Source organism: Pteronotus mesoamericanus, unplaced genomic scaffold (assembly GCF_021234165.1).
Source record: "Pteronotus mesoamericanus isolate MK-2021 breed Mesoamerican mustached bat unplaced genomic scaffold, CSHL_Meso_final contig_46, whole genome shotgun sequence".
NCBI lineage: Eukaryota > Metazoa > Chordata > Mammalia > Chiroptera > Mormoopidae > Pteronotus > Pteronotus mesoamericanus.
In genome coordinates this window covers 1,354,685-1,372,524 of record NW_026555170.1, presented here as the reverse complement: position 1 = coordinate 1,372,524, position 17,840 = coordinate 1,354,685, and the positions used below count along the sequence as shown (strand labels likewise).

Sequence of the window (17,840 nt, the reverse complement as noted above, 5' to 3'; positions counted from 1 at the left end):
TAGATTTATCTTGTTGTCTGCTGTATTGCTTTTTGCTGTTTTTTCAAAATACTTCACGATTGTAAAAAGGTATCATTGCTCTCATGGTTAGGGCAGCAGTTTCTGCAATATCAGTATGGTTTTAAGTTAGTCATCTCTTAACATCAACAATCTGCTTCATGATCAGGGAGGTGCTGATAACTCCCCACTCCCTCCCCAGTCTACCTTTCAAATAATTTATAGATGCAGAAAATATTAGAAACTGTGAAAGATCCCATTTCCCCAGGTTTTGTGTCATTCTTTCCCACGACCAGGGTGGGAGCCTTCCCCCTCCCCCGCCCCCCCACCGTCTCAGCTAACACTAAATAATAGCTGTGAAACTGTGAGGCTATTTCCTCCTCCTGGTGAGCTTGTTTCCACTATACTTATTCTTCACAGCTCAAGATTGTAATGAAGCTCTTCTCCATTATTCTTAATTTCCATTTCCCACCCCCACCGGCGGATCTTCTCTTCCTTTCAGAAACTTGAAGATGATGACCTTACAACCTTCTCCCTAGTATCCTCAAATGATCCAGATATAAATATTTCAGTGCATTCGCCAGAGTCTTTCTGATGGCATGAAAGTATCTGCACAACTAGTCCCTCATTTATAAAGCTGGGTGACCTGTAACGCTATACTAGCTAATGAACTCTCCCGGAACAGTTGACATGGAGAAAAAGAGACAATTACGAAGACAAATATTTTAACCCATCTTCTGTGTGGTCTTTGGAGGCTGAGTGTCTAGCATGAAATGGAAGAGGGAGGAGACGGAGCGAGGATGGGAGAGGGGAATGAAGTGAAGGCGGAGCTAGCTCAACATAAAAAACCGCCGGCGAAAAGGGAAGCACGTTCCGCTTTGCCCGAGTCGTTCTCTGAAAACCGAGAGATGGGGCTGTGTGTGCCGTGAGCACGGAGATTGCAAGAGAGAAAACAAGGACAGGACAAGCGAGACGGAAGAGGACATCTGGAAAAGTCGAAAGGCAGAAGACCAGGAGAGGACAAGAAAACCACACCAGGTGGAAACAAGATCCAGAGCAAACCGGTCGGATCCACAGTTGTTTTTCTGCAAAAGAAGGTCTGGAGGATTGCCTTTTCCTCCTTCAGTTAATGAAAAGTACTTTTATCCTCGTAAAAGAAAAGACTGAGGGACGGTAAAAATCTGTTTTCTTAGGGGGAGAGCTGAGAAAAATCCAGACTCTCTGAAACGTTTGAAATAAGCCGCTGCCTCGTACACATTGCAGAACCCTCCTGTTTTCTGAAGATCTACATCCCTCCAGGAAAATTCCAGCCGGAGTAGCCGGTACAGTTATATTTTCGTATTTAAATATCTGTCTCTTTTTCCCTCTTCCCTTTAAAACATTTCCCTGGTTTGTAAGGACGAGTGACAAGAAAGTGTCAATACACAGTAGGGACATTTGCAGTTTTTCCTGCCTGTGTCTTTTTTTTAAGAGGATAGGAGTGGTCCTTATTTCGGGAGAGGATATTTGAAAGGCTCGTTCTGTACCTATATTCACATCCATTCGCATTCAGAAAGATATCTTTCGGAGGCTGAAATTCTACTAAGATGGAAAAAGAAGCCAGGCACCGAAACAACACTGAAAACAACCACCCAGCTGGGAGCGAGTCGGAGACTGGGCCCGGAGAGGGAGAGGGCGGAGTAGCCCTGAAGAAGGAGATTGGATTGGTCAGTGCTTGCGGTATCATTGTAGGTGAGTGCAATTCCTTCTGTCCCCCTCTTGGTGGTCCTTCTGTGGAAACTTAACCCCTCTAAAGTACTGTTTTTGCTTCCTATTCCCTTAGAAAACGGTTGTCAGTCTCCTGTACCGTAGCGCTGTAGCCTACCCACTGCTTGTCAAGTTTTATTTAAACCAAGCTAATCGGTTTTGCCCAGTGTTCATGGAAATGGGCACATAGAGATCATACATGTGGTTGAAGGTCAGCATTGCCTGGGAGCTTGTTAAAAAAATACAGGTCTTCAAGCTCCCCACTGGAAGGTTCTGATTCAGCAGGCTTACAGTGGGGCTAAGGAACCTCAAGTTGTAACAAGCTTTTATGCAGCCATCTCCTCAGCAGACTCTAGACTAGCTTTTGAGACATGCTTAGTAGATATTTTGTTGTTTTATGTTATATGCAACTATGGGCCTACAGGATATGCAATAATAAAATAGCTACAACAGCCATAATATACCTTGCCTTTCTATAGCTTTTCCACCATATGCAGCACTTAGTGTAATAAATGTGGCCGCGCTCTTATTCCCACCTCACAGATGAGGAAATACATTAGGGAAGAAGAGACAGATTGTTCTTTTTCTGTAAATGTTTAGTTTGCGTATCCTCTAGTTGCCTAGTGAAGTCTTCCTCTCTCTTAATTAACCCTGTGAGGTTCTCGAAGGGAACTAGGAGTTATCTAGAATGTGGAGTCAAGTAAGAACTGATGGTTAAAATGCGTCCTGGCTAAGAGGCTTTGAAGCTAGGGAGCTGGGTGTGCCTGAGGGTGCCAGCGCAGGCCACTCCAACCTCTAACTGTGCTCCAGTCAGCAGGGGGACCCAAATATGGCTTCATCTCTAGAAAACACTTCCTCCTTCTTCCAGGGAGGCCCGGAAGATGGACAGGTAATGGCACATTACTGGCCTCACTTCAGAGGGAGAAGAGTGTCTTCTGCTGTCTTTGGCAGAAGATGTAACCTTCTCCCCATGGAAAGGGGTGCAGGACAGACAGGCTGGGTATGCTTCTGCGTCATTTCTCCAGAGTTCCTTTTGAAAGCTCATTGTTTCTTGCTGCCCACAAACCAGTTTCTCTGGATGACCTGATGGTCCATGCAACAGCACAGAGACATTTTTGGCACCCGTGCAATAATGACACTGGAGAACACCCTGGAAATCAAATAAAATCAGTACAGTATTCAGATAATCCTCTTCACCTCTACACCCAGACTTCAGTGATACTGTTATCTCCACCTTGTTTTTAAAATAGAATCCCATTTTATTTAAATCTCTGGTTCTGAAGGTTTTCCAGGCATCTATAGTTATAGGAAAAGTAATGTTATTTAAAAACTATAGTCATGATCTGAATTTCTCATTATCCTTTCTTTGCCTCTCCTTCATCCCAAGTGCTCTAAAAAATGAGATCAGCAAAGTATTCAATATATACAGCACATGCCAATTTAAGATCTATAAATAGCCCAGAGACTGTTACCTCTTTCACCAGTTTGACTGATAGGATTAAGCATTTCTCTCCCTTTGGAAAGGTCTGATTCATATGCAAATGTCACACCCACACACGCACACAAACACAACTGCCTTCTTCCTGCCTCAGTTTTGCTCACCTGCCTCTACATATGTGCAGGTTTTCAAAGGTAGGGGATATTTTCCTGTATAATAAAGTTGGTTGGTCTCTTTAACGTTTTTTTAAGCCTACAAAGAAAAGGGAGTGGTCAGGTATAGAAAGTACAACTTGAGTGAACGTACTACTGACTTGTCCACAGGCTCATGGATGGCACTGTGGTGAAAGGAGATCCCAAATGTGTGATTTCAGAGAAAGCGGGATATATTTCCAAAGTGAGAGAATCCTTGTAGAGTTACTGGGCACTGTTCTACATTTAAGCTAGGGTGAGATGCCAAGTTCCCCTTTAGGATGACCTGGGGGCCAAATCCTTTCTGCTTCCCCTCTTGCATGGCTGTTGAGTTACAAATGTGCTGAGCACCTGCCTTGTCCTTTTCTAGAGAAGTTTCCGAGTAGATGATTCAAGTTCTTTAAAAACTAAATGCAAAAATAGAAATGGCCTTTTTCTACATAGAATTAATTCAGTGATCTGGTGTTCAACATCAACACTATGGAAGAAACAGAATTAGAAGGCCAAGAGGGAAAGCAGATTTCCTAAGTGAATCAGGTGATGTGGTATGGGAAAGTAGCAATTACCCCAAGTTTATCTATCTCATGCACAATTGACTTAGAGGAATAATTGAAACTATATTTCATACAAGCTCATAAAACTTCATTCACAATCATCATTGATGCTCTAAGGTAGAAATAACAGAATGGCAGGTGCTGTAGCAATATAAAATGAACTAATAGAAATTATAGAACTAATAGGACTATAGGAATATAAAACAAACTCATTGCCTAGAGTTCCTTATAATCTAATTGGGGAGATCAAATCCATATACATTAAACAGAGAACATTGAAAATGCATGCTATGATTGAGTTGTATAAGACATGAAAGAAGGCAAAGTTAGGTGAATGGTGGAAAGCATAAAAAGAGAGAGGTTCTCACCCAGAACTAGATTAAGAAGCATCTTAAATGATGTGAAAAAAAGATGGAGTAGAGAAGGTGATTTGAGGAGATTTTGTAGGCAAAAGGGCAATAACTATACTGTTATTTCCTTCTGCAAAAAAATGTGCCTTAAACATCCTGAAGTCTTTACTGCTTAGCAGGGTGCCTGACATGGAACAATTACTCAAATGATTGGTTGAATTTAATTGACTCCTGGTCAAAAGTCCTAAGACAGTAATAATAAGAAGTGTTTATCTGAGGGGCTTTTGGAAACCTGGTTTGAAAATCTTTAAGCTAGGAATAAATTCATCGATTTGGACAATTAGGTTGTTCCGTTTTTCTTTCTTTAACACCACCTTTGCCCTAAGCTAAACAGGCTATCGTTCTCCATGTCCTTGGCTAATGAAACCCATTGGCAACAATCTAAGATGAACTTAGATTTTTCCATGAATGTGGAGTCCTCCCAAAATGTAAAGAACATGTGAAGGAGCAGTAAAATCCATTTATTAATTATACCAAAGATACGAACTATCACTATGAAACACTGGTTATACGACGGGCACTCATCCAATTACATAACATACATTATCTTATTTATCACTGCCAATAACCCTGTGTAGTAGACACTTATTAACCCTTCCTTCAGAAATGGAAATAGAGGCTCGGAGGGATAAACAACATGGTCAAGGTCACACAGCTGAAAAGTATGGAAGCCAAGATTCAAACATAGAGCTTGTCTAAATCTTGAATTGAGCTCTTAAGAATTATTCTCTGCTATTTGTGTTTTTATGTCCTGAAGGGGTGTTTTCCTTTACCCTGGAAGGAAGTCCTTATTCATTTTTATAGATGAAGCAGTTAGCGTTTGTGGTATTCCCATTGAGGAAGTATCCCAGAGTAAAGGAGAGTTGGGCTATCATCTGGGGTGGAGGAAGGTAGTATTGCTGGTACAATTGCAGGAAGACTTGAGAGGGAAGACTGAGGTATGTCAGCTCAGCTACTACAGGATCTGACAGAATACACTCCCAGTAACACTCCCACATGCAAACCATTCCTCTATCCATGAGCAGTCTTCTCAGCCATGGAAGAGAGGCCCAGAGTTCCTGGCTGTTTAGGTCACTTCATACCAGTTATGCATTGAGGTACATACCTAGAATATAGGTCTGAAGGCACGAGGCCTGCTGCAGAGCCTAAAGAAAAATATCCATACTATGTCAGGCCACTCTGTTTTTAGCATAGTGTGTGTTTATGGGGGAAGTTAATCTGTTTGCTGCAGAGCAATACTGGATGCAGGTCTAGCTGGGCTACTCTCTCCCAACTAAAAAGATGTTTAAAAAAACGGTACTTAATGAGCTCTAAATGCCACTTCCTGTGCTATAACCCCTTATGTGTATTACCTTATTTAATTCTGACCAACCCCGTGAAAGTAGATATTATAACTATCTCTATTTTAAATACAGAGAAGTTGAATCACAGAGTTCGTAATTTGCCCAGTGTCACTCTCCTGAGTACTGAGAGGGTATGATTCCACGGCCAAAGCTCTTAGTCATTTCCCAACCAAGAGAGGAGGGAAGGAGGCTGGTGTGTATTGTGTGGTGGAAGAGTGCACAATGGAGGACCGTAACCTGGAGATTGGAGTCTGGAAAGACCATGAATGTCTAATATTGAAATTTGAGGGGGAAAACCTTTTTCAATGTTATTTGTCCAGAAGTTTGGCTATAATTATAACCATATGAAATAGGACTGGGCTAGTTTGGAAAATGTTCAAGCCCAACAGATTTTCAGAAGATCCTTGTATTTTATACCACTTAAGAAGATTTTACATTTTAGTCTCTAATATGGTATATTAGCTTTCTAATCTTCAAAATGTCTACTAGATGTTAACCAGAGGGATGGAATGTGAAAACTGCTTCTGGAGTTTGTGGTATAATTATTTTTTTTTTATGCATAGAGAGATTAGGATTTGATTCATTCAGGATAAAAACATGTTTTCATTGTCCTTACAGGAACTTTGAGACAGAAACCAAGAGCCTTATTAAAACAAACATGTCTTGGCGAATAGAAAAAGCCTATACTCAGCAGCGTAATAGTAGTAATAAATACCTACCATTTACTGAACATCAGATATGTAGTACCTGATCAGTGTTTTATGAATATTCTTATCTAATCCCATGAAATAAGTAGTGTTATAAAAAGAAAGAGTTTGAGTAAATAAGTAATTGGTCAATGGCAGAGCCAGGATTTTTACCCAGGGCACTGAATTCTGGAGCCACGGGGCTTAATCAAAATGCTCTCCAGCATGGAGCTCAGGGGTGGCTGGGACCAGGGATCCTGTTGCATGCTTCCTGCCTCCAGCAACCAAGGAACTCAAGGCTCAATCCGGTTGAGCCTGCTACTGGCAGGGCTACAGTATGTTCTCTCAAAGAATAGAGTTATAGAGATCAGTGACTACCAGGAGATGATTAGGGTTGGGGAAAGAAAATAGGAATCAAGCAGGTAAAAACTTGTGTCTAAGAAACAAAACCAAATAGCCCATTGTATTTAGAAAAACAAAAACACCCGTACCCAGATCAGATGGACTTCTTAGAGAGGCAGGCACCATATAGTCTATTACTTTTCTAAACAGGTTCCTTGAAGCAGCAGGGAGGCATAAGGCAGACTCGATGGCTGCTCAAGTTGCTTGGTTACGAAGGTTTTCTGCTTTCCTCTGAGGGTTAATCCAGCAGCACAGCTGCCTGCAAAGAAACGCCTCAGGAATTTCTGTTGTTGACCTTGTTGTTTTGTTGCTGTTATTGTTTAGTGTGGTGAGGGGATGTTAAAAAAAAAAAAAAAAAGCAGGCATGAGCTTTTTTTATATAATCTCAAGAATATATTCTGAGCTACCGAAAAACAGTAACAATTCAGGAGCCCAGAGGACTAGGAACTGTTCCATTCCAATTTTTAACTCCCAGCTAGCTGACCACACATAGCAAGAAGAACCATACCTTGCTCCTCTCCCAGAACATACGTACAGAGGAGTCACCCCCACCTCCCAGTCCCTTCTTCCCGAAGATCTGGAAGTGGGAAATTACAGGCTGTTCCCTGGCACAGGGGTGGGAGCCGTTGGTCCTAGGATTCAAGATCTGTCCACAGTTCACATTCAACAAACCCTTTAAAAAAAAAAGATTTTATTTATTCATTTTTAGACAGAGGGGAAGGGAGGGAGGGAGGGAGGGAGGGAGAGAGAAACATCAATGTGAGGTTGCCCCTTGTGCGCCCCCGACTGGGGACCCAGCCTGCAACGCAGGCATGTGGCATGTGCCCCACCAGAAACTGAACTGGTGACCCCCTGGTTCCCAGGCCGGCACTCAAGCCGCTGAGCCACACCAGCCTAGGTTCAACAAACCCTTATTGAGCACGTTATATGTTAGGCTTCTGTGCTGAACACTACTGATTTTTACTTCTAAGAAGCAAAATTATCCCTGAAATTTATTTTAAGCTGTTTTATTTATTGAAGACATAAAGTGTGAGCCAAAAAGCTTTATTGATTGCATTTCATCCCTCGTCCTTTGTCAGTCACAAGTCTTCCCATTGGTTCGCTTTCTTCTTTAAATATTCGCAGCATTAGCAGTGACTTCCAGGGAGGCGGTTTCACAATATGCCTTAAATTGTTCAGGGCGGCCTCACACTGCCCGTGTTGAAAGCAGATTACACAGAAAGAGTACCACTGCTGCAGAATTATATTGTACTTTCCTTAGTTGTATATAGATTGTAAAGGTGCCTATTTGTACATCATTGAAATGCATAAATGCGTTAGCTGCTTCTTTAGAGTACAATTCTGCATAGGGTGTTTAGTAAGCAACTGATTTAAGCAACTCAGGTTGTCTTAGGGAAAAGGAGGCGTTTGTTAAGTGAGCCCTGATGCTGGAAGTAGAAAGCATGTACATTTTTCTATGACTTGTGTCAGTGTGGTGTGGAAAGGGAGGAACCCTCCACAACACAGCAGATGAGAAAGGGCTTTAGAGACAGTATTGCTTTGTAAACTGCTTCGCTATTACAAACTTTTAACCTAGAACAAATTAATTATCAGTTTACTTACCTGTAAAATGGAAGTTTCTTGTGGAGTATTAAAATAAAGCTGATGTCCTATGGTATGTATATGTTCAATAAATATGTTTTTCTTTTCCTCTCCTTAAGCTCATCATCCACCACCCCTACTTTCCTTCTTACCCCAACCCAAATACACACACTCACTAATTCTGGTTCACAAATTTTGATCAGACTGACCAGGTAATAACACTGGCCAGTTCAGCACAAGTCTGACCTGCTTATCAACCAGCCAGGGCTTTTCCTTTTCTTTCTGTTGATTTGAGTTAATTTACTCATCAGCATCTGTTTTGTGCTTCTCTTCCGGTAAGCCTTTTTGGAACAGCCCACACCAGAGGCCTTTTCCATTCCTCTTTAAAAAAATTTTTTTTTAATTCACACTCTTTTTATTTATTTATTTATATTGTTTATTGTTCAATTACAGTTGTCCCCATTTCCCCCCATTACTCTCCCCTGCTCTACCCACTCCCATTGCTCATGTTCAGTCCTCCCCAGCCCCATAATTTGTCCCAGGGTCCTTTGCACATGTTGCTTGACTTGACTCTTCCCCTTCTTTCCCCCATTATCCCCTTCACCCCTCCCCTCTGGTTACTGTCAGTTTGTTCTTTATTTCCATGTCTCTGGTTCTGTTTTGCTCGTTCGTTTGTTTTGCTGATTAGGTTCCACTTATAGGTGAGATCATATGGTATTTGTCTTTCACCCCCTGGCTTATTTCACTTCACATAATGCTCTCCAGTTCCATCCATGCTGTCATGAAGGGCAATAGCTCTTTCTTTCTTTCTTTCTTTCTTTCTTTCTTTCTTTCTTTCTTTCTTTCTTTTCTTTCTGCTGCGTAGTATTCCATTGTGTAAATGTACCACAGTTTTTTGATCCACTCATTTACTGATGGGCACTTAGGCTGTTTCCAGCACTTGGCTATTGTAAATAACACTGCTATGAATATTGGGGTGCATACGTTCTTTTGAATTGGTGTTTCAGGATTCTTAGGGTATATCCATCAGTGGAATTGCCAGGTCAAAAGGCAGTTCCATTTTTAGTTTTTTGAGGAAATTCCAAACTGTTTTCCACAGTGGCTGCACCTTTTCCATTCCTAATACAATGTTTGGTCATATGTTGCAGCAGCGCTCACGTGACTTACAGTGTTGTCAGCCCTGCATCCATGCACATGTCTTCACTTCTCCACACAATTCCTTGATGGCAGGGACTGAGTCCTACTCATATTCACATCCCCATGTATTCAGCCTGGAACGTGGTGATACTTAGAAAGTATTTGTTGAATGATAGCAGTCAGTCCAAAACAAATCGTCCATTTGGGATCTGTTTCCCAACAATGTGAATACACGTAATGTTACTGAACTGCACACTTAAAAATCATTAAGATGATAAATTTAATGTTACATCGTTTATCACAGTAAAAAATATTTAAGGGGGGAGATGGGTGCGTGGAGGTAGAAGAGGGCATAGGGAGGGTAAATGGTGATGGAAAAAATTAAATAATTTTAAACATTTTAGCTTTAAAAATGAGTTATTCTCATGAACAATAAATTTTTGTGCTTGACTTAAAAAATAAATACCCACATCATCAAAATTCAAATTTGAAGAGGGCTTTAGGGATTATCCAGATGATAACATTGAGTCTTGAAGGTGGAGCAGGGTTTCCCAACCCTGGTACTGTTACCTTTTGGGCCAGATACTTTTTTGTCTTGGGAGGCTGTCCTGTACAATGTAGGATGTTTGCCAGCATCCTTTGTCTCTACCCACTAGGTTCCAGTAGTGATAACCAAATGTGTCTCCAGATATTGCCAACTGTCCCCTTGGGGTGGGAAGATGGTACAGAATTGCCACTGAGACAGACAAAGCCTTTCACTGTTGGTACCTGGTTCCCCAACCAGACAGGGAGATGCTGGAGGCCAGATGTCAACCTTACTGGGTATATCTAAGGGCTCAACATTCTTCGTCCCTCAGGCCAGGATGCCTGTCTTTCAGTGGCTGGTGGGAGGTGGTTGGCTCCCTCTATTTTGTTAAAAGTCCATGTGTAAACAAATGCTTTGCAGTTACCTTTTAAAGCAGGCATGTAAAGAGTGGGTGCTCAATCAATACTCTTTGAGATGCAATTACCTTGTTGGCTGCCCACCTGCAGCATTAAAAAATTATACCTAGTCAAGCAAATGACTCAGAGAGTACTTTAAGATCCTGCTTCTACACTCCTATTTTTTAAAAGACTTTATTTATTTATTTTTAGGGAGAGGGGGAGGGAGAGAGAAAAAGGGGAAGAGAAGCATCAATGTGGGAGAGAAATAGCCATCAGTTGCCTCTCACACACCCCAACAGGGGACCTGGCCTGAAACCCAAGCACGTGCCCCGACCAGAAATCAAACCCGCGACCTTTGGGTTTGCAGACAGTGCTCAGCCTGCTGAGCCACAACAGTCGGGGCCACATTGTTATTTTGGACCCACGCCTGAGATTCTTCTGGGATGGTCTCTATTGCTTTGGCTATAAATCTTAGCAATTCCTTACATGTGCCAATTCACAGAGTATAAAGTACTCCCACACATATATGATCTTTGATCCCCACAACAATCCTATGTGATAGGCAGGGCAGGAGCAATTATTCTCATTCAGCAGATGAAAGAAGGGATCCTCAGAAAAATTCAGGTCATGTGGCTTGTGAGTGGCAAAGCAAGGATTCGATAGCTCCTCCAAATCTAAGTCGAGCGCCTTTTCACTTTTCAGTAAGAAAGCCTAGCTAGAGAGCAGAGTCCTGCAGTATATTCCACATCTATGTTCTGTGGGAGATGGCAACTCCCAGGGCCCGTGTCAGAGTCTTGATCTGCTCTCACCCTAAGGTACCTATTCTGTACAGTCCTGATGGGAAAGTGTAATACAGGGAGAGAGGCATGGTGAGCTGCCAGGCCTCTGTGAGGATCAAAGCCCAGCCTCAACCTGCTAGACCCTGCTTCCACACTGTTCCCCAAGTCCTGAAAATCCTGAGATCTTCCCACTCACTGTATGAGAGAAGCACAAAGAAGGTTCACCTTAGCTTTCTCAGGACACCATGGAAATGGACAAAGCCTTCAAGCTCCGGTAGGAGCTCTAGCTGGATTTCAAGACTAGCAGAAGTTTGTAAGGAAGGCCAACGCCTTTTGGATCTGAGGGTCTGTTAGGCATTAGCAGCCTTTAATTCCATGTCCTAGGAAATTCTTTGATGGCTACAACATTCCACTGTGGACAGGCCTGGATGTGAGTAAAGCCTTTAATGGGAGTCACATGGGTATTGGCCCACAGGTTGGGAAGTTAGTGGTAATTCATGGCAAAAGTAAATAGTCTCAGTTCCGGCAATTTTTCTAGTGAAGACTTGCCCACTGATACAAATTAGCTCCTTTTTAATGGAGTGGTTTGCCTGGCTTTTCTTTGACAGAACAAGCCAAGCTGGGCCTCATTGCGCAGGCATCATAGGACTCATTTTTCACTAAAGATCTGTGTGATAAGATGATTATTTTATCAACTGAGGTAGATGAAAGAGAGGGTTGAAATGACGATCTCTAGCATCTTGGCTATACCACATGGGTGGGCATCTAATTCTTGAACGGCTTTATATAGGCAATGAGCCTCAGAGTAAAACTACGGAGAAAAAAGTTCTACCTGGCCAGTGTGGCTTAGTGTGACCTTTCAGTTGGCGCTGCCCTGCAGACTGAAAGGTCACATGCAGGTTTGACTCCTGGTCAGGGCACACACTTAGGCTGCAAGTTTGGTCTCTGGTCAGGAGTGTACGAGGGGCAATCACATTGATGTTTCTCTCCCTCTTTTTCTCCCTCCCTTCCCTCTCTCTAAAATCAATAAGCATGTCCTCAGGTGAGGATTTAAAAAAAAAATCCCACCATAATCAACTTATTTGCAACCTTTCATGAAGAAAGTTTCAGAGCCTAGGTGGAAGCCCTTTCCCAGTTTTCCTTTTTTGGAAGCCACTCCAAAAAAGCCTCATTTAAACAGTGTCCAACTTTAAAAGCCTTGCAGCTAGTGCATGTGCTGCAATTTCTAGAGGAAAGGCAACGTGGGATAGCGGAGGAAATCCTGAGCCAGGAGCCCAAGGCATTGGCCTCTCTTCCAGGCTCTGCTATATATGCAGTATGTGATTTGGATTGTCTCCTCACCTCTCTGACCTTCAGTCTTCACAAAGGTGAATAAGAATGACAGTACCTGATCTATGGACCTAAGGAGGTAATTAGAGTAATCAAGTAAGGTAATGGCTGTGAATGTTTTGTTACCATTGAAGAGAGTGTTGCAATAGAAGGAAGAAATCAGATCTGTGTTCTGATTTTTTTATTTTTTAATAAGCATCTTCTGTGAGACATTCTCACTGCTTATAGAGTGGAGCATATAAAACTATTTTCAAGGGAATGCTTGAAGCTGTGACAGAAGATTTAGGTTCTAATCCAGTTGCTATTAACTCACCTTATGATTTAGACAAATAGCTCCCTCTCCGAGTCTCAGTTTCTTCATCCATAAAGAAGGAAGGGATGGTATCTCCCTAATGTTCCCTGTTTGGAAAGTGGGAATTGTAGTTGCCCTACTTACTTTCTTCCACAACAAATTGGAGATGGTAAGAATAGCCAGTCTACTCTTCTCAGCCCTGGAATAACTGGGTTGCTTTACTCATTTGCCTACAATAGACACTTGACATATTTCACAGAATTTGGAGGCTCCAAAGAAACAAGTACACTAAATTACTCTGTGGAGATAAGTTCTAGATTGATGTCAGACGTCTTTCATTTGGTAAACACTTATGGAATGTCTGCGACATGACACTTCACACGTGAGAGGAAGCAATACAGTTCCTATGCTCATGGAGTTTGCAGTGTAGTAGGGGAGATAAATATTAATCAAGTAATCACACTAAAAATTGATATAGAAGGTGTTAATTTAGGGTAAAAGTAATACGAATGTTCCTTCAGCTCCAGAATGTAACTGTGCTGTGAGTAACATTCCTCCCTCTGCAGAAGCTCCAGAGTCCACTAAGGGGGAGGAAATGTTACCTGGTTCTGGTTTTCTAGGTAGCAACTTCCTAGAATCAGTGGGAGGCATTCCTTTCCTTCCTGTCCCCTAGCATAAATCAGTTTTAGCTTTTATCTAATTTTAACTCGGTCAAAATTAATATTGTTGGGGGAGGGGGAGAACCTAATTTTTACAAAATGAAAATTCTTGTCTAAACGCTAACCTATTGCAACTCTCGCCATCATTCAAGCAGCTCCATGGAAAGACATGTTGTCTAAGAACACTGTAAGATGAGGCAAGAAGCAGTCAGACTCTGCAGTGGGCTGTTGGTGTTGTACATCCCACCTTCCAGTGGTTTCCTCCACCTGGAGTGAGGGAAGATACACACAGTTTAAAATTGTCAGAGTGTAAGCCAGAGAACAGAAGTGCTTATCCATTCCTACTGCAAAATTTGTTTTCCAAGAACCCTTAGTGAAACTTTAACATTCTTTATTCTTGAGAATATGAAATCTTCTTTTTTTAAAGATTTTATTTATTTATTTTTAGACAGAGGGGAAGGGAGGGAGAAAGAGAGGGAGAGAAACATCGACATATGGTTGCCTCTCACAAGCCCCCCACTGGGGACCTGGCCCACAACCCAGGCATGTGCCCTGACTGGAAATCAAACTGGTGACCCTTTGGTTTGCAGGCCAGCGCTCAATCCACTGAGCCACACCAGCCAGGTCTGGGATCTTCTGAATAACTTATTTTCCCACTTCCCGCTTGTGACAGCCATTCCTGGCTCTAAGAAACATAGAGTTGTTCCCCAACTTCCCTTTCAGCACCTAAAAGACCAAAGTCAAACCTTGTTTTCCTCCTGTATTGATTGCTTTTTTTAACTTCTTGGGATAATTTTTTAACCCTACTTGCTCCCTTCTTGGCTAGTTGAAATGCCCTACAGATCACTCTTCTGATAAATACCTGCTAGGCAAGAAATTTACTATCATCTTTCAGTGCTTGTTTTCAGTTCTCAGAAGCACATTTAGTTTGACACTTGAAGGGTCACTTGACAGGGTGCCCGTGTGTTGAGTCCTGAGATACTAGTGCCTTCTAGTCTCTGCTAACCTAACATTCAGGCAAAGCACATATGGGGACTGTCTAGACCCCTTCCCTCTCCCATTACTTATCTCATGCTGCAATGTTTTAGCTTGAAAAGGGCAGCTTATTTTGCACCCCAGAGGAACGGGACATTATTGGTTTTGAATGTAAATATTCTCTCCTCTTCCCCTTTGGCTGAAGTAACTGGATGCATGGCCTGGAATGAGAAATTGAATTTTGATTTAGAAGTGAGTTTCAGGACTGGGTTTAGGTTGAGTTATGGCTAAGGTCTGAAAGACTCTTTTTGAAAGCTGAGCATAAAATCCTGTACTCTGCATCTTGTTCAGCCCAGCACCAGTTCCAATCCACGAAGGAGATATGGTAGGAATTTGAGATGTCCTCAGAACACTGTCAAATCCAGCTGGCCTCATAACACACTATCTAGCTCTGCATTCTACCTGGATCCATCTAGCCTCTGCTTCCTCCCTCAGACCTTTAATGGTGCAGCTGAGGTGGGGCTCAAAGAGAGCTTTCATAGCACCTGTCTGAGGGACCATAATCCCACCTTGCATCATAAGAATTAGACAAAGGGAAGCTTGGGAAGGAATTTGTCAGTTGCCTCTCCCACACTCCTGCTCCTCCCTTGCCCAATACACACACCGAAGTAGCCAGCCATTCAGTCCTTGCCACTTGCTTCATCTCTCAGGAGAAACCCCGCCTCCTGCGTACAGAGGCAGAAGTGGATTAGTGGAAAGAGCTCTGGATGAGGCCTCAGGAGACTGACTTCTAGATCCAACTTTGCCCATCAGGAGCTGTGGAATTTGGAGAAAGCCACTTAACCACTCTTAGTTCCTTAGTTTGTAAAATAGAGAAACACCTACCTTTGTTCCTGTTCCTGAATTTCACAAGGTTGTTGTGAGGGTCACATGAAACAGTGGAGGAAAACGACCTTTGGAGGAATATAGTGCTGAGGCTTTGCACAGATTGCATTCCTACAAACCACTCCCCAACAACTAGGACTTTTTTTTTTTTAAATAAATGTTTATGAGGGTTATATCCTCTTGCTAGATTGAGCCCTTTAACATTATGAAATGTCCTTTTTTTCTTTTTGTTTAAATTTTATTTATTTACTTTTACAGAGAGGGGAAGGGAGGGAGAAATAGGGAGAGAAACATCAGTGTGCAAGAGATACATGGATCAATTTCCTCTCGCACACTCCCAGCTGGGAATCTGGCCCACAACCCAGGCATGTGCCCTGACTGGGAATCAAACCATCAACCTTTTTGTTCACAGGCTAGTGCTTAGTCCACTGAACCACACCAGCCAGGGCACAACCAGAACTTTTTAATAAGGCTATTTCCTGTTTCTCACCAAGGGTAGGGCTGTCATGTCTGCGGCAGAGACTGACCTCCAGGAATGCTGTCCTCACTTATGTGTCTAGAAAACCCCTAGTCATGGGGTGTGACCAGAACCTGACCCTTTGGTTCACTTTTGAAACTAACTGGCAGCTGGTCTCTGAGAGTAGCCCGTTTTTCAAGCCCTGCCATTTCCAGCCAGTCTTAGGACTTTTGTCACCTTGGGCAGACCTTGTGCAACCCAGTCAGAGGGTCTTGAGGTTCAGTACCTGCACCAGCACTTATTACTGTGTGGACTTGGGCAGTGCACTTGGTAGTATCTCTGAGACTCAGATTCCTCCTCTGTAACACTGAAGAAATGACGCCATAGGCTTAACCTAAGGATTAAAGAAGACATGTGGAGTACTTGACCACATTCCTGGTCTCTTGGTGCCTGTTGTCTGCCCCTCTTTCCCTGCTTCTGAAGAGAAGGATTGCTAGACATACCTGCCTAAAGGTGACTCCCAAAGGTATTTTAGAATCAGATCAGAGATGAGACCCCCTCTGCAAATGCCGGTCCTGCTAACTGTGCTGATGCTACTGTCTCTCTGGAACTTTTGGTGCCCCATGCAGGAAACATCATTGGCTCTGGAATCTTTGTCTCGCCAAAGGGTGTGCTGGAGAATGCCGGCTCCGTGGGCCTCGCTCTTATCATCTGGATCGTGACGGGTCTCATTACAGCTGTGGGAGCCCTTTGCTACGCTGAACTGGGGGTAACCATCCCCAAATCTGGTGGTGACTACTCCTACGTCAAGGACATCTTTGGAGGACTAGCTGGGTAAGAGGCTCTGCAGAGACCTAAGTGGTCTAAGGAAGCCAAGGCCGGGGTTTTCTGATGTGCCAAGGAGAGCTAGAGAATGGGGTTTCTCTTTTGCCTCCATGTCGTGCTTGTTAGCAAAACCTTGTGCCCTTGGTGCTCCTGAGAGTGACAGAGGAACCAGGTTGTACTTTGAATCTCTGTTGACCTTAGTGGACAAGAGTCTGTGAGGGAGAGCGACTATGAAAACTCTGACTGGAGACTTCAAGGGAAAGCACGTCACAAAACAAAGCCCTTTTAGCTTGCCGAATGAGAGTGACCACCTAAGAGACAGGCAGTCCCTTCTCACATTTCCAAGGATAATAGCCTTGCTCAAAAACGAGGCTCTGATCTTGAATTTTCTCAGCTTCTGCAGCCCTGCCACTAAAGAACTCACCCTCCACCCAAGGGGCACAAGGACGTGGAGGGCACTTCTCCCACCACACCCGCTCAATGACGCCCCTGGCAGTTGCTTAAATGGTCACGCCCTTAGCATGTCCTGGCTGGCAAAATGCTGAGGTTGCAAATTTTATTTTCCACCACTGGATGCTTGGGGACCAGAATAATAGAGAAGAGATAATGAAAGGAGAGGGAAGAGTGAAAGAATGCCAAGACATGTGTCAGTACTAGTTGAAACTTAGCTCTTCATCATTAAACCATTTTATTGTCATTGCAGAGGGCTCAGTGTCTCTTCTGGTGGGGTGTAGGGGGGAACTGAACTCCTCAGCATCTTGAAAACAAAAAGGAAACGCATCCCTTTATGGGTTTCCTGTGACTTGCCCAGGCTTACCCTCATGACTTCTGAATCCCTGCCATGCCTTCCCTGGGGGCAGGCGTCTCTTGCTGTGTTGGGTCAAGTCCTGTCCTGTTTCCCCCTCAGGTTCCTGAGGCTATGGATTGCTGTGCTGGTGATTTACCCCACCAACCAGGCTGTCATCGCCCTCACCTTCTCCAACTACGTGCTACAGCCGCTCTTCCCCACCTGCTTTCCCCCAGAGTACGGCCTCCGACTCCTGGCTGCCATCTGCCTGTGTAAGTGCCACCTGGGCCTTGCTCTCCGAGTGGGCTCCTTTAGCCTTCCCGGTTGTCTCCGTGTCTCTCTTGCTGCTTCCTCCTCTCCCTCTTTCTTTCCTGTCCTCTTTTATTTTTCCCCCCATTCCTTACTTTGCCATTTCCGGCATGTGTGCTTTGGATGAATGAATT

The 17,840-nt window shown here is 43.3% G+C and overlaps 1 protein-coding gene across 2 annotated transcripts in view; it reads left to right on the top strand.

Annotated features, from left to right (window-relative positions):
• Positions 1 to 808: 808 nt before the first annotated feature.
• SLC7A8 (solute carrier family 7 member 8) overlaps positions 809 to 17,840 on the top strand; it is a 47,997-nt gene continuing 30,965 nt past the window's right edge. The window contains exons 1-4 of one of the 2 annotated variants that reach the window (XM_054577822.1): positions 809 to 1,319; positions 1,550 to 1,728; positions 16,415 to 16,619; positions 17,518 to 17,669. In XM_054577822.1, coding sequence (XP_054433797.1) covers positions 1,584 to 1,728; positions 16,415 to 16,619; positions 17,518 to 17,669 — 502 coding nt within the window. In that variant the 5' untranslated portion in view covers positions 809 to 1,319; positions 1,550 to 1,583. Of the gene's footprint in view, positions 1,729 to 16,414; positions 16,620 to 17,517; positions 17,670 to 17,840 lie in introns of both variants that reach the window. The other variant, XM_054577821.1, reaches the window with a different exon arrangement.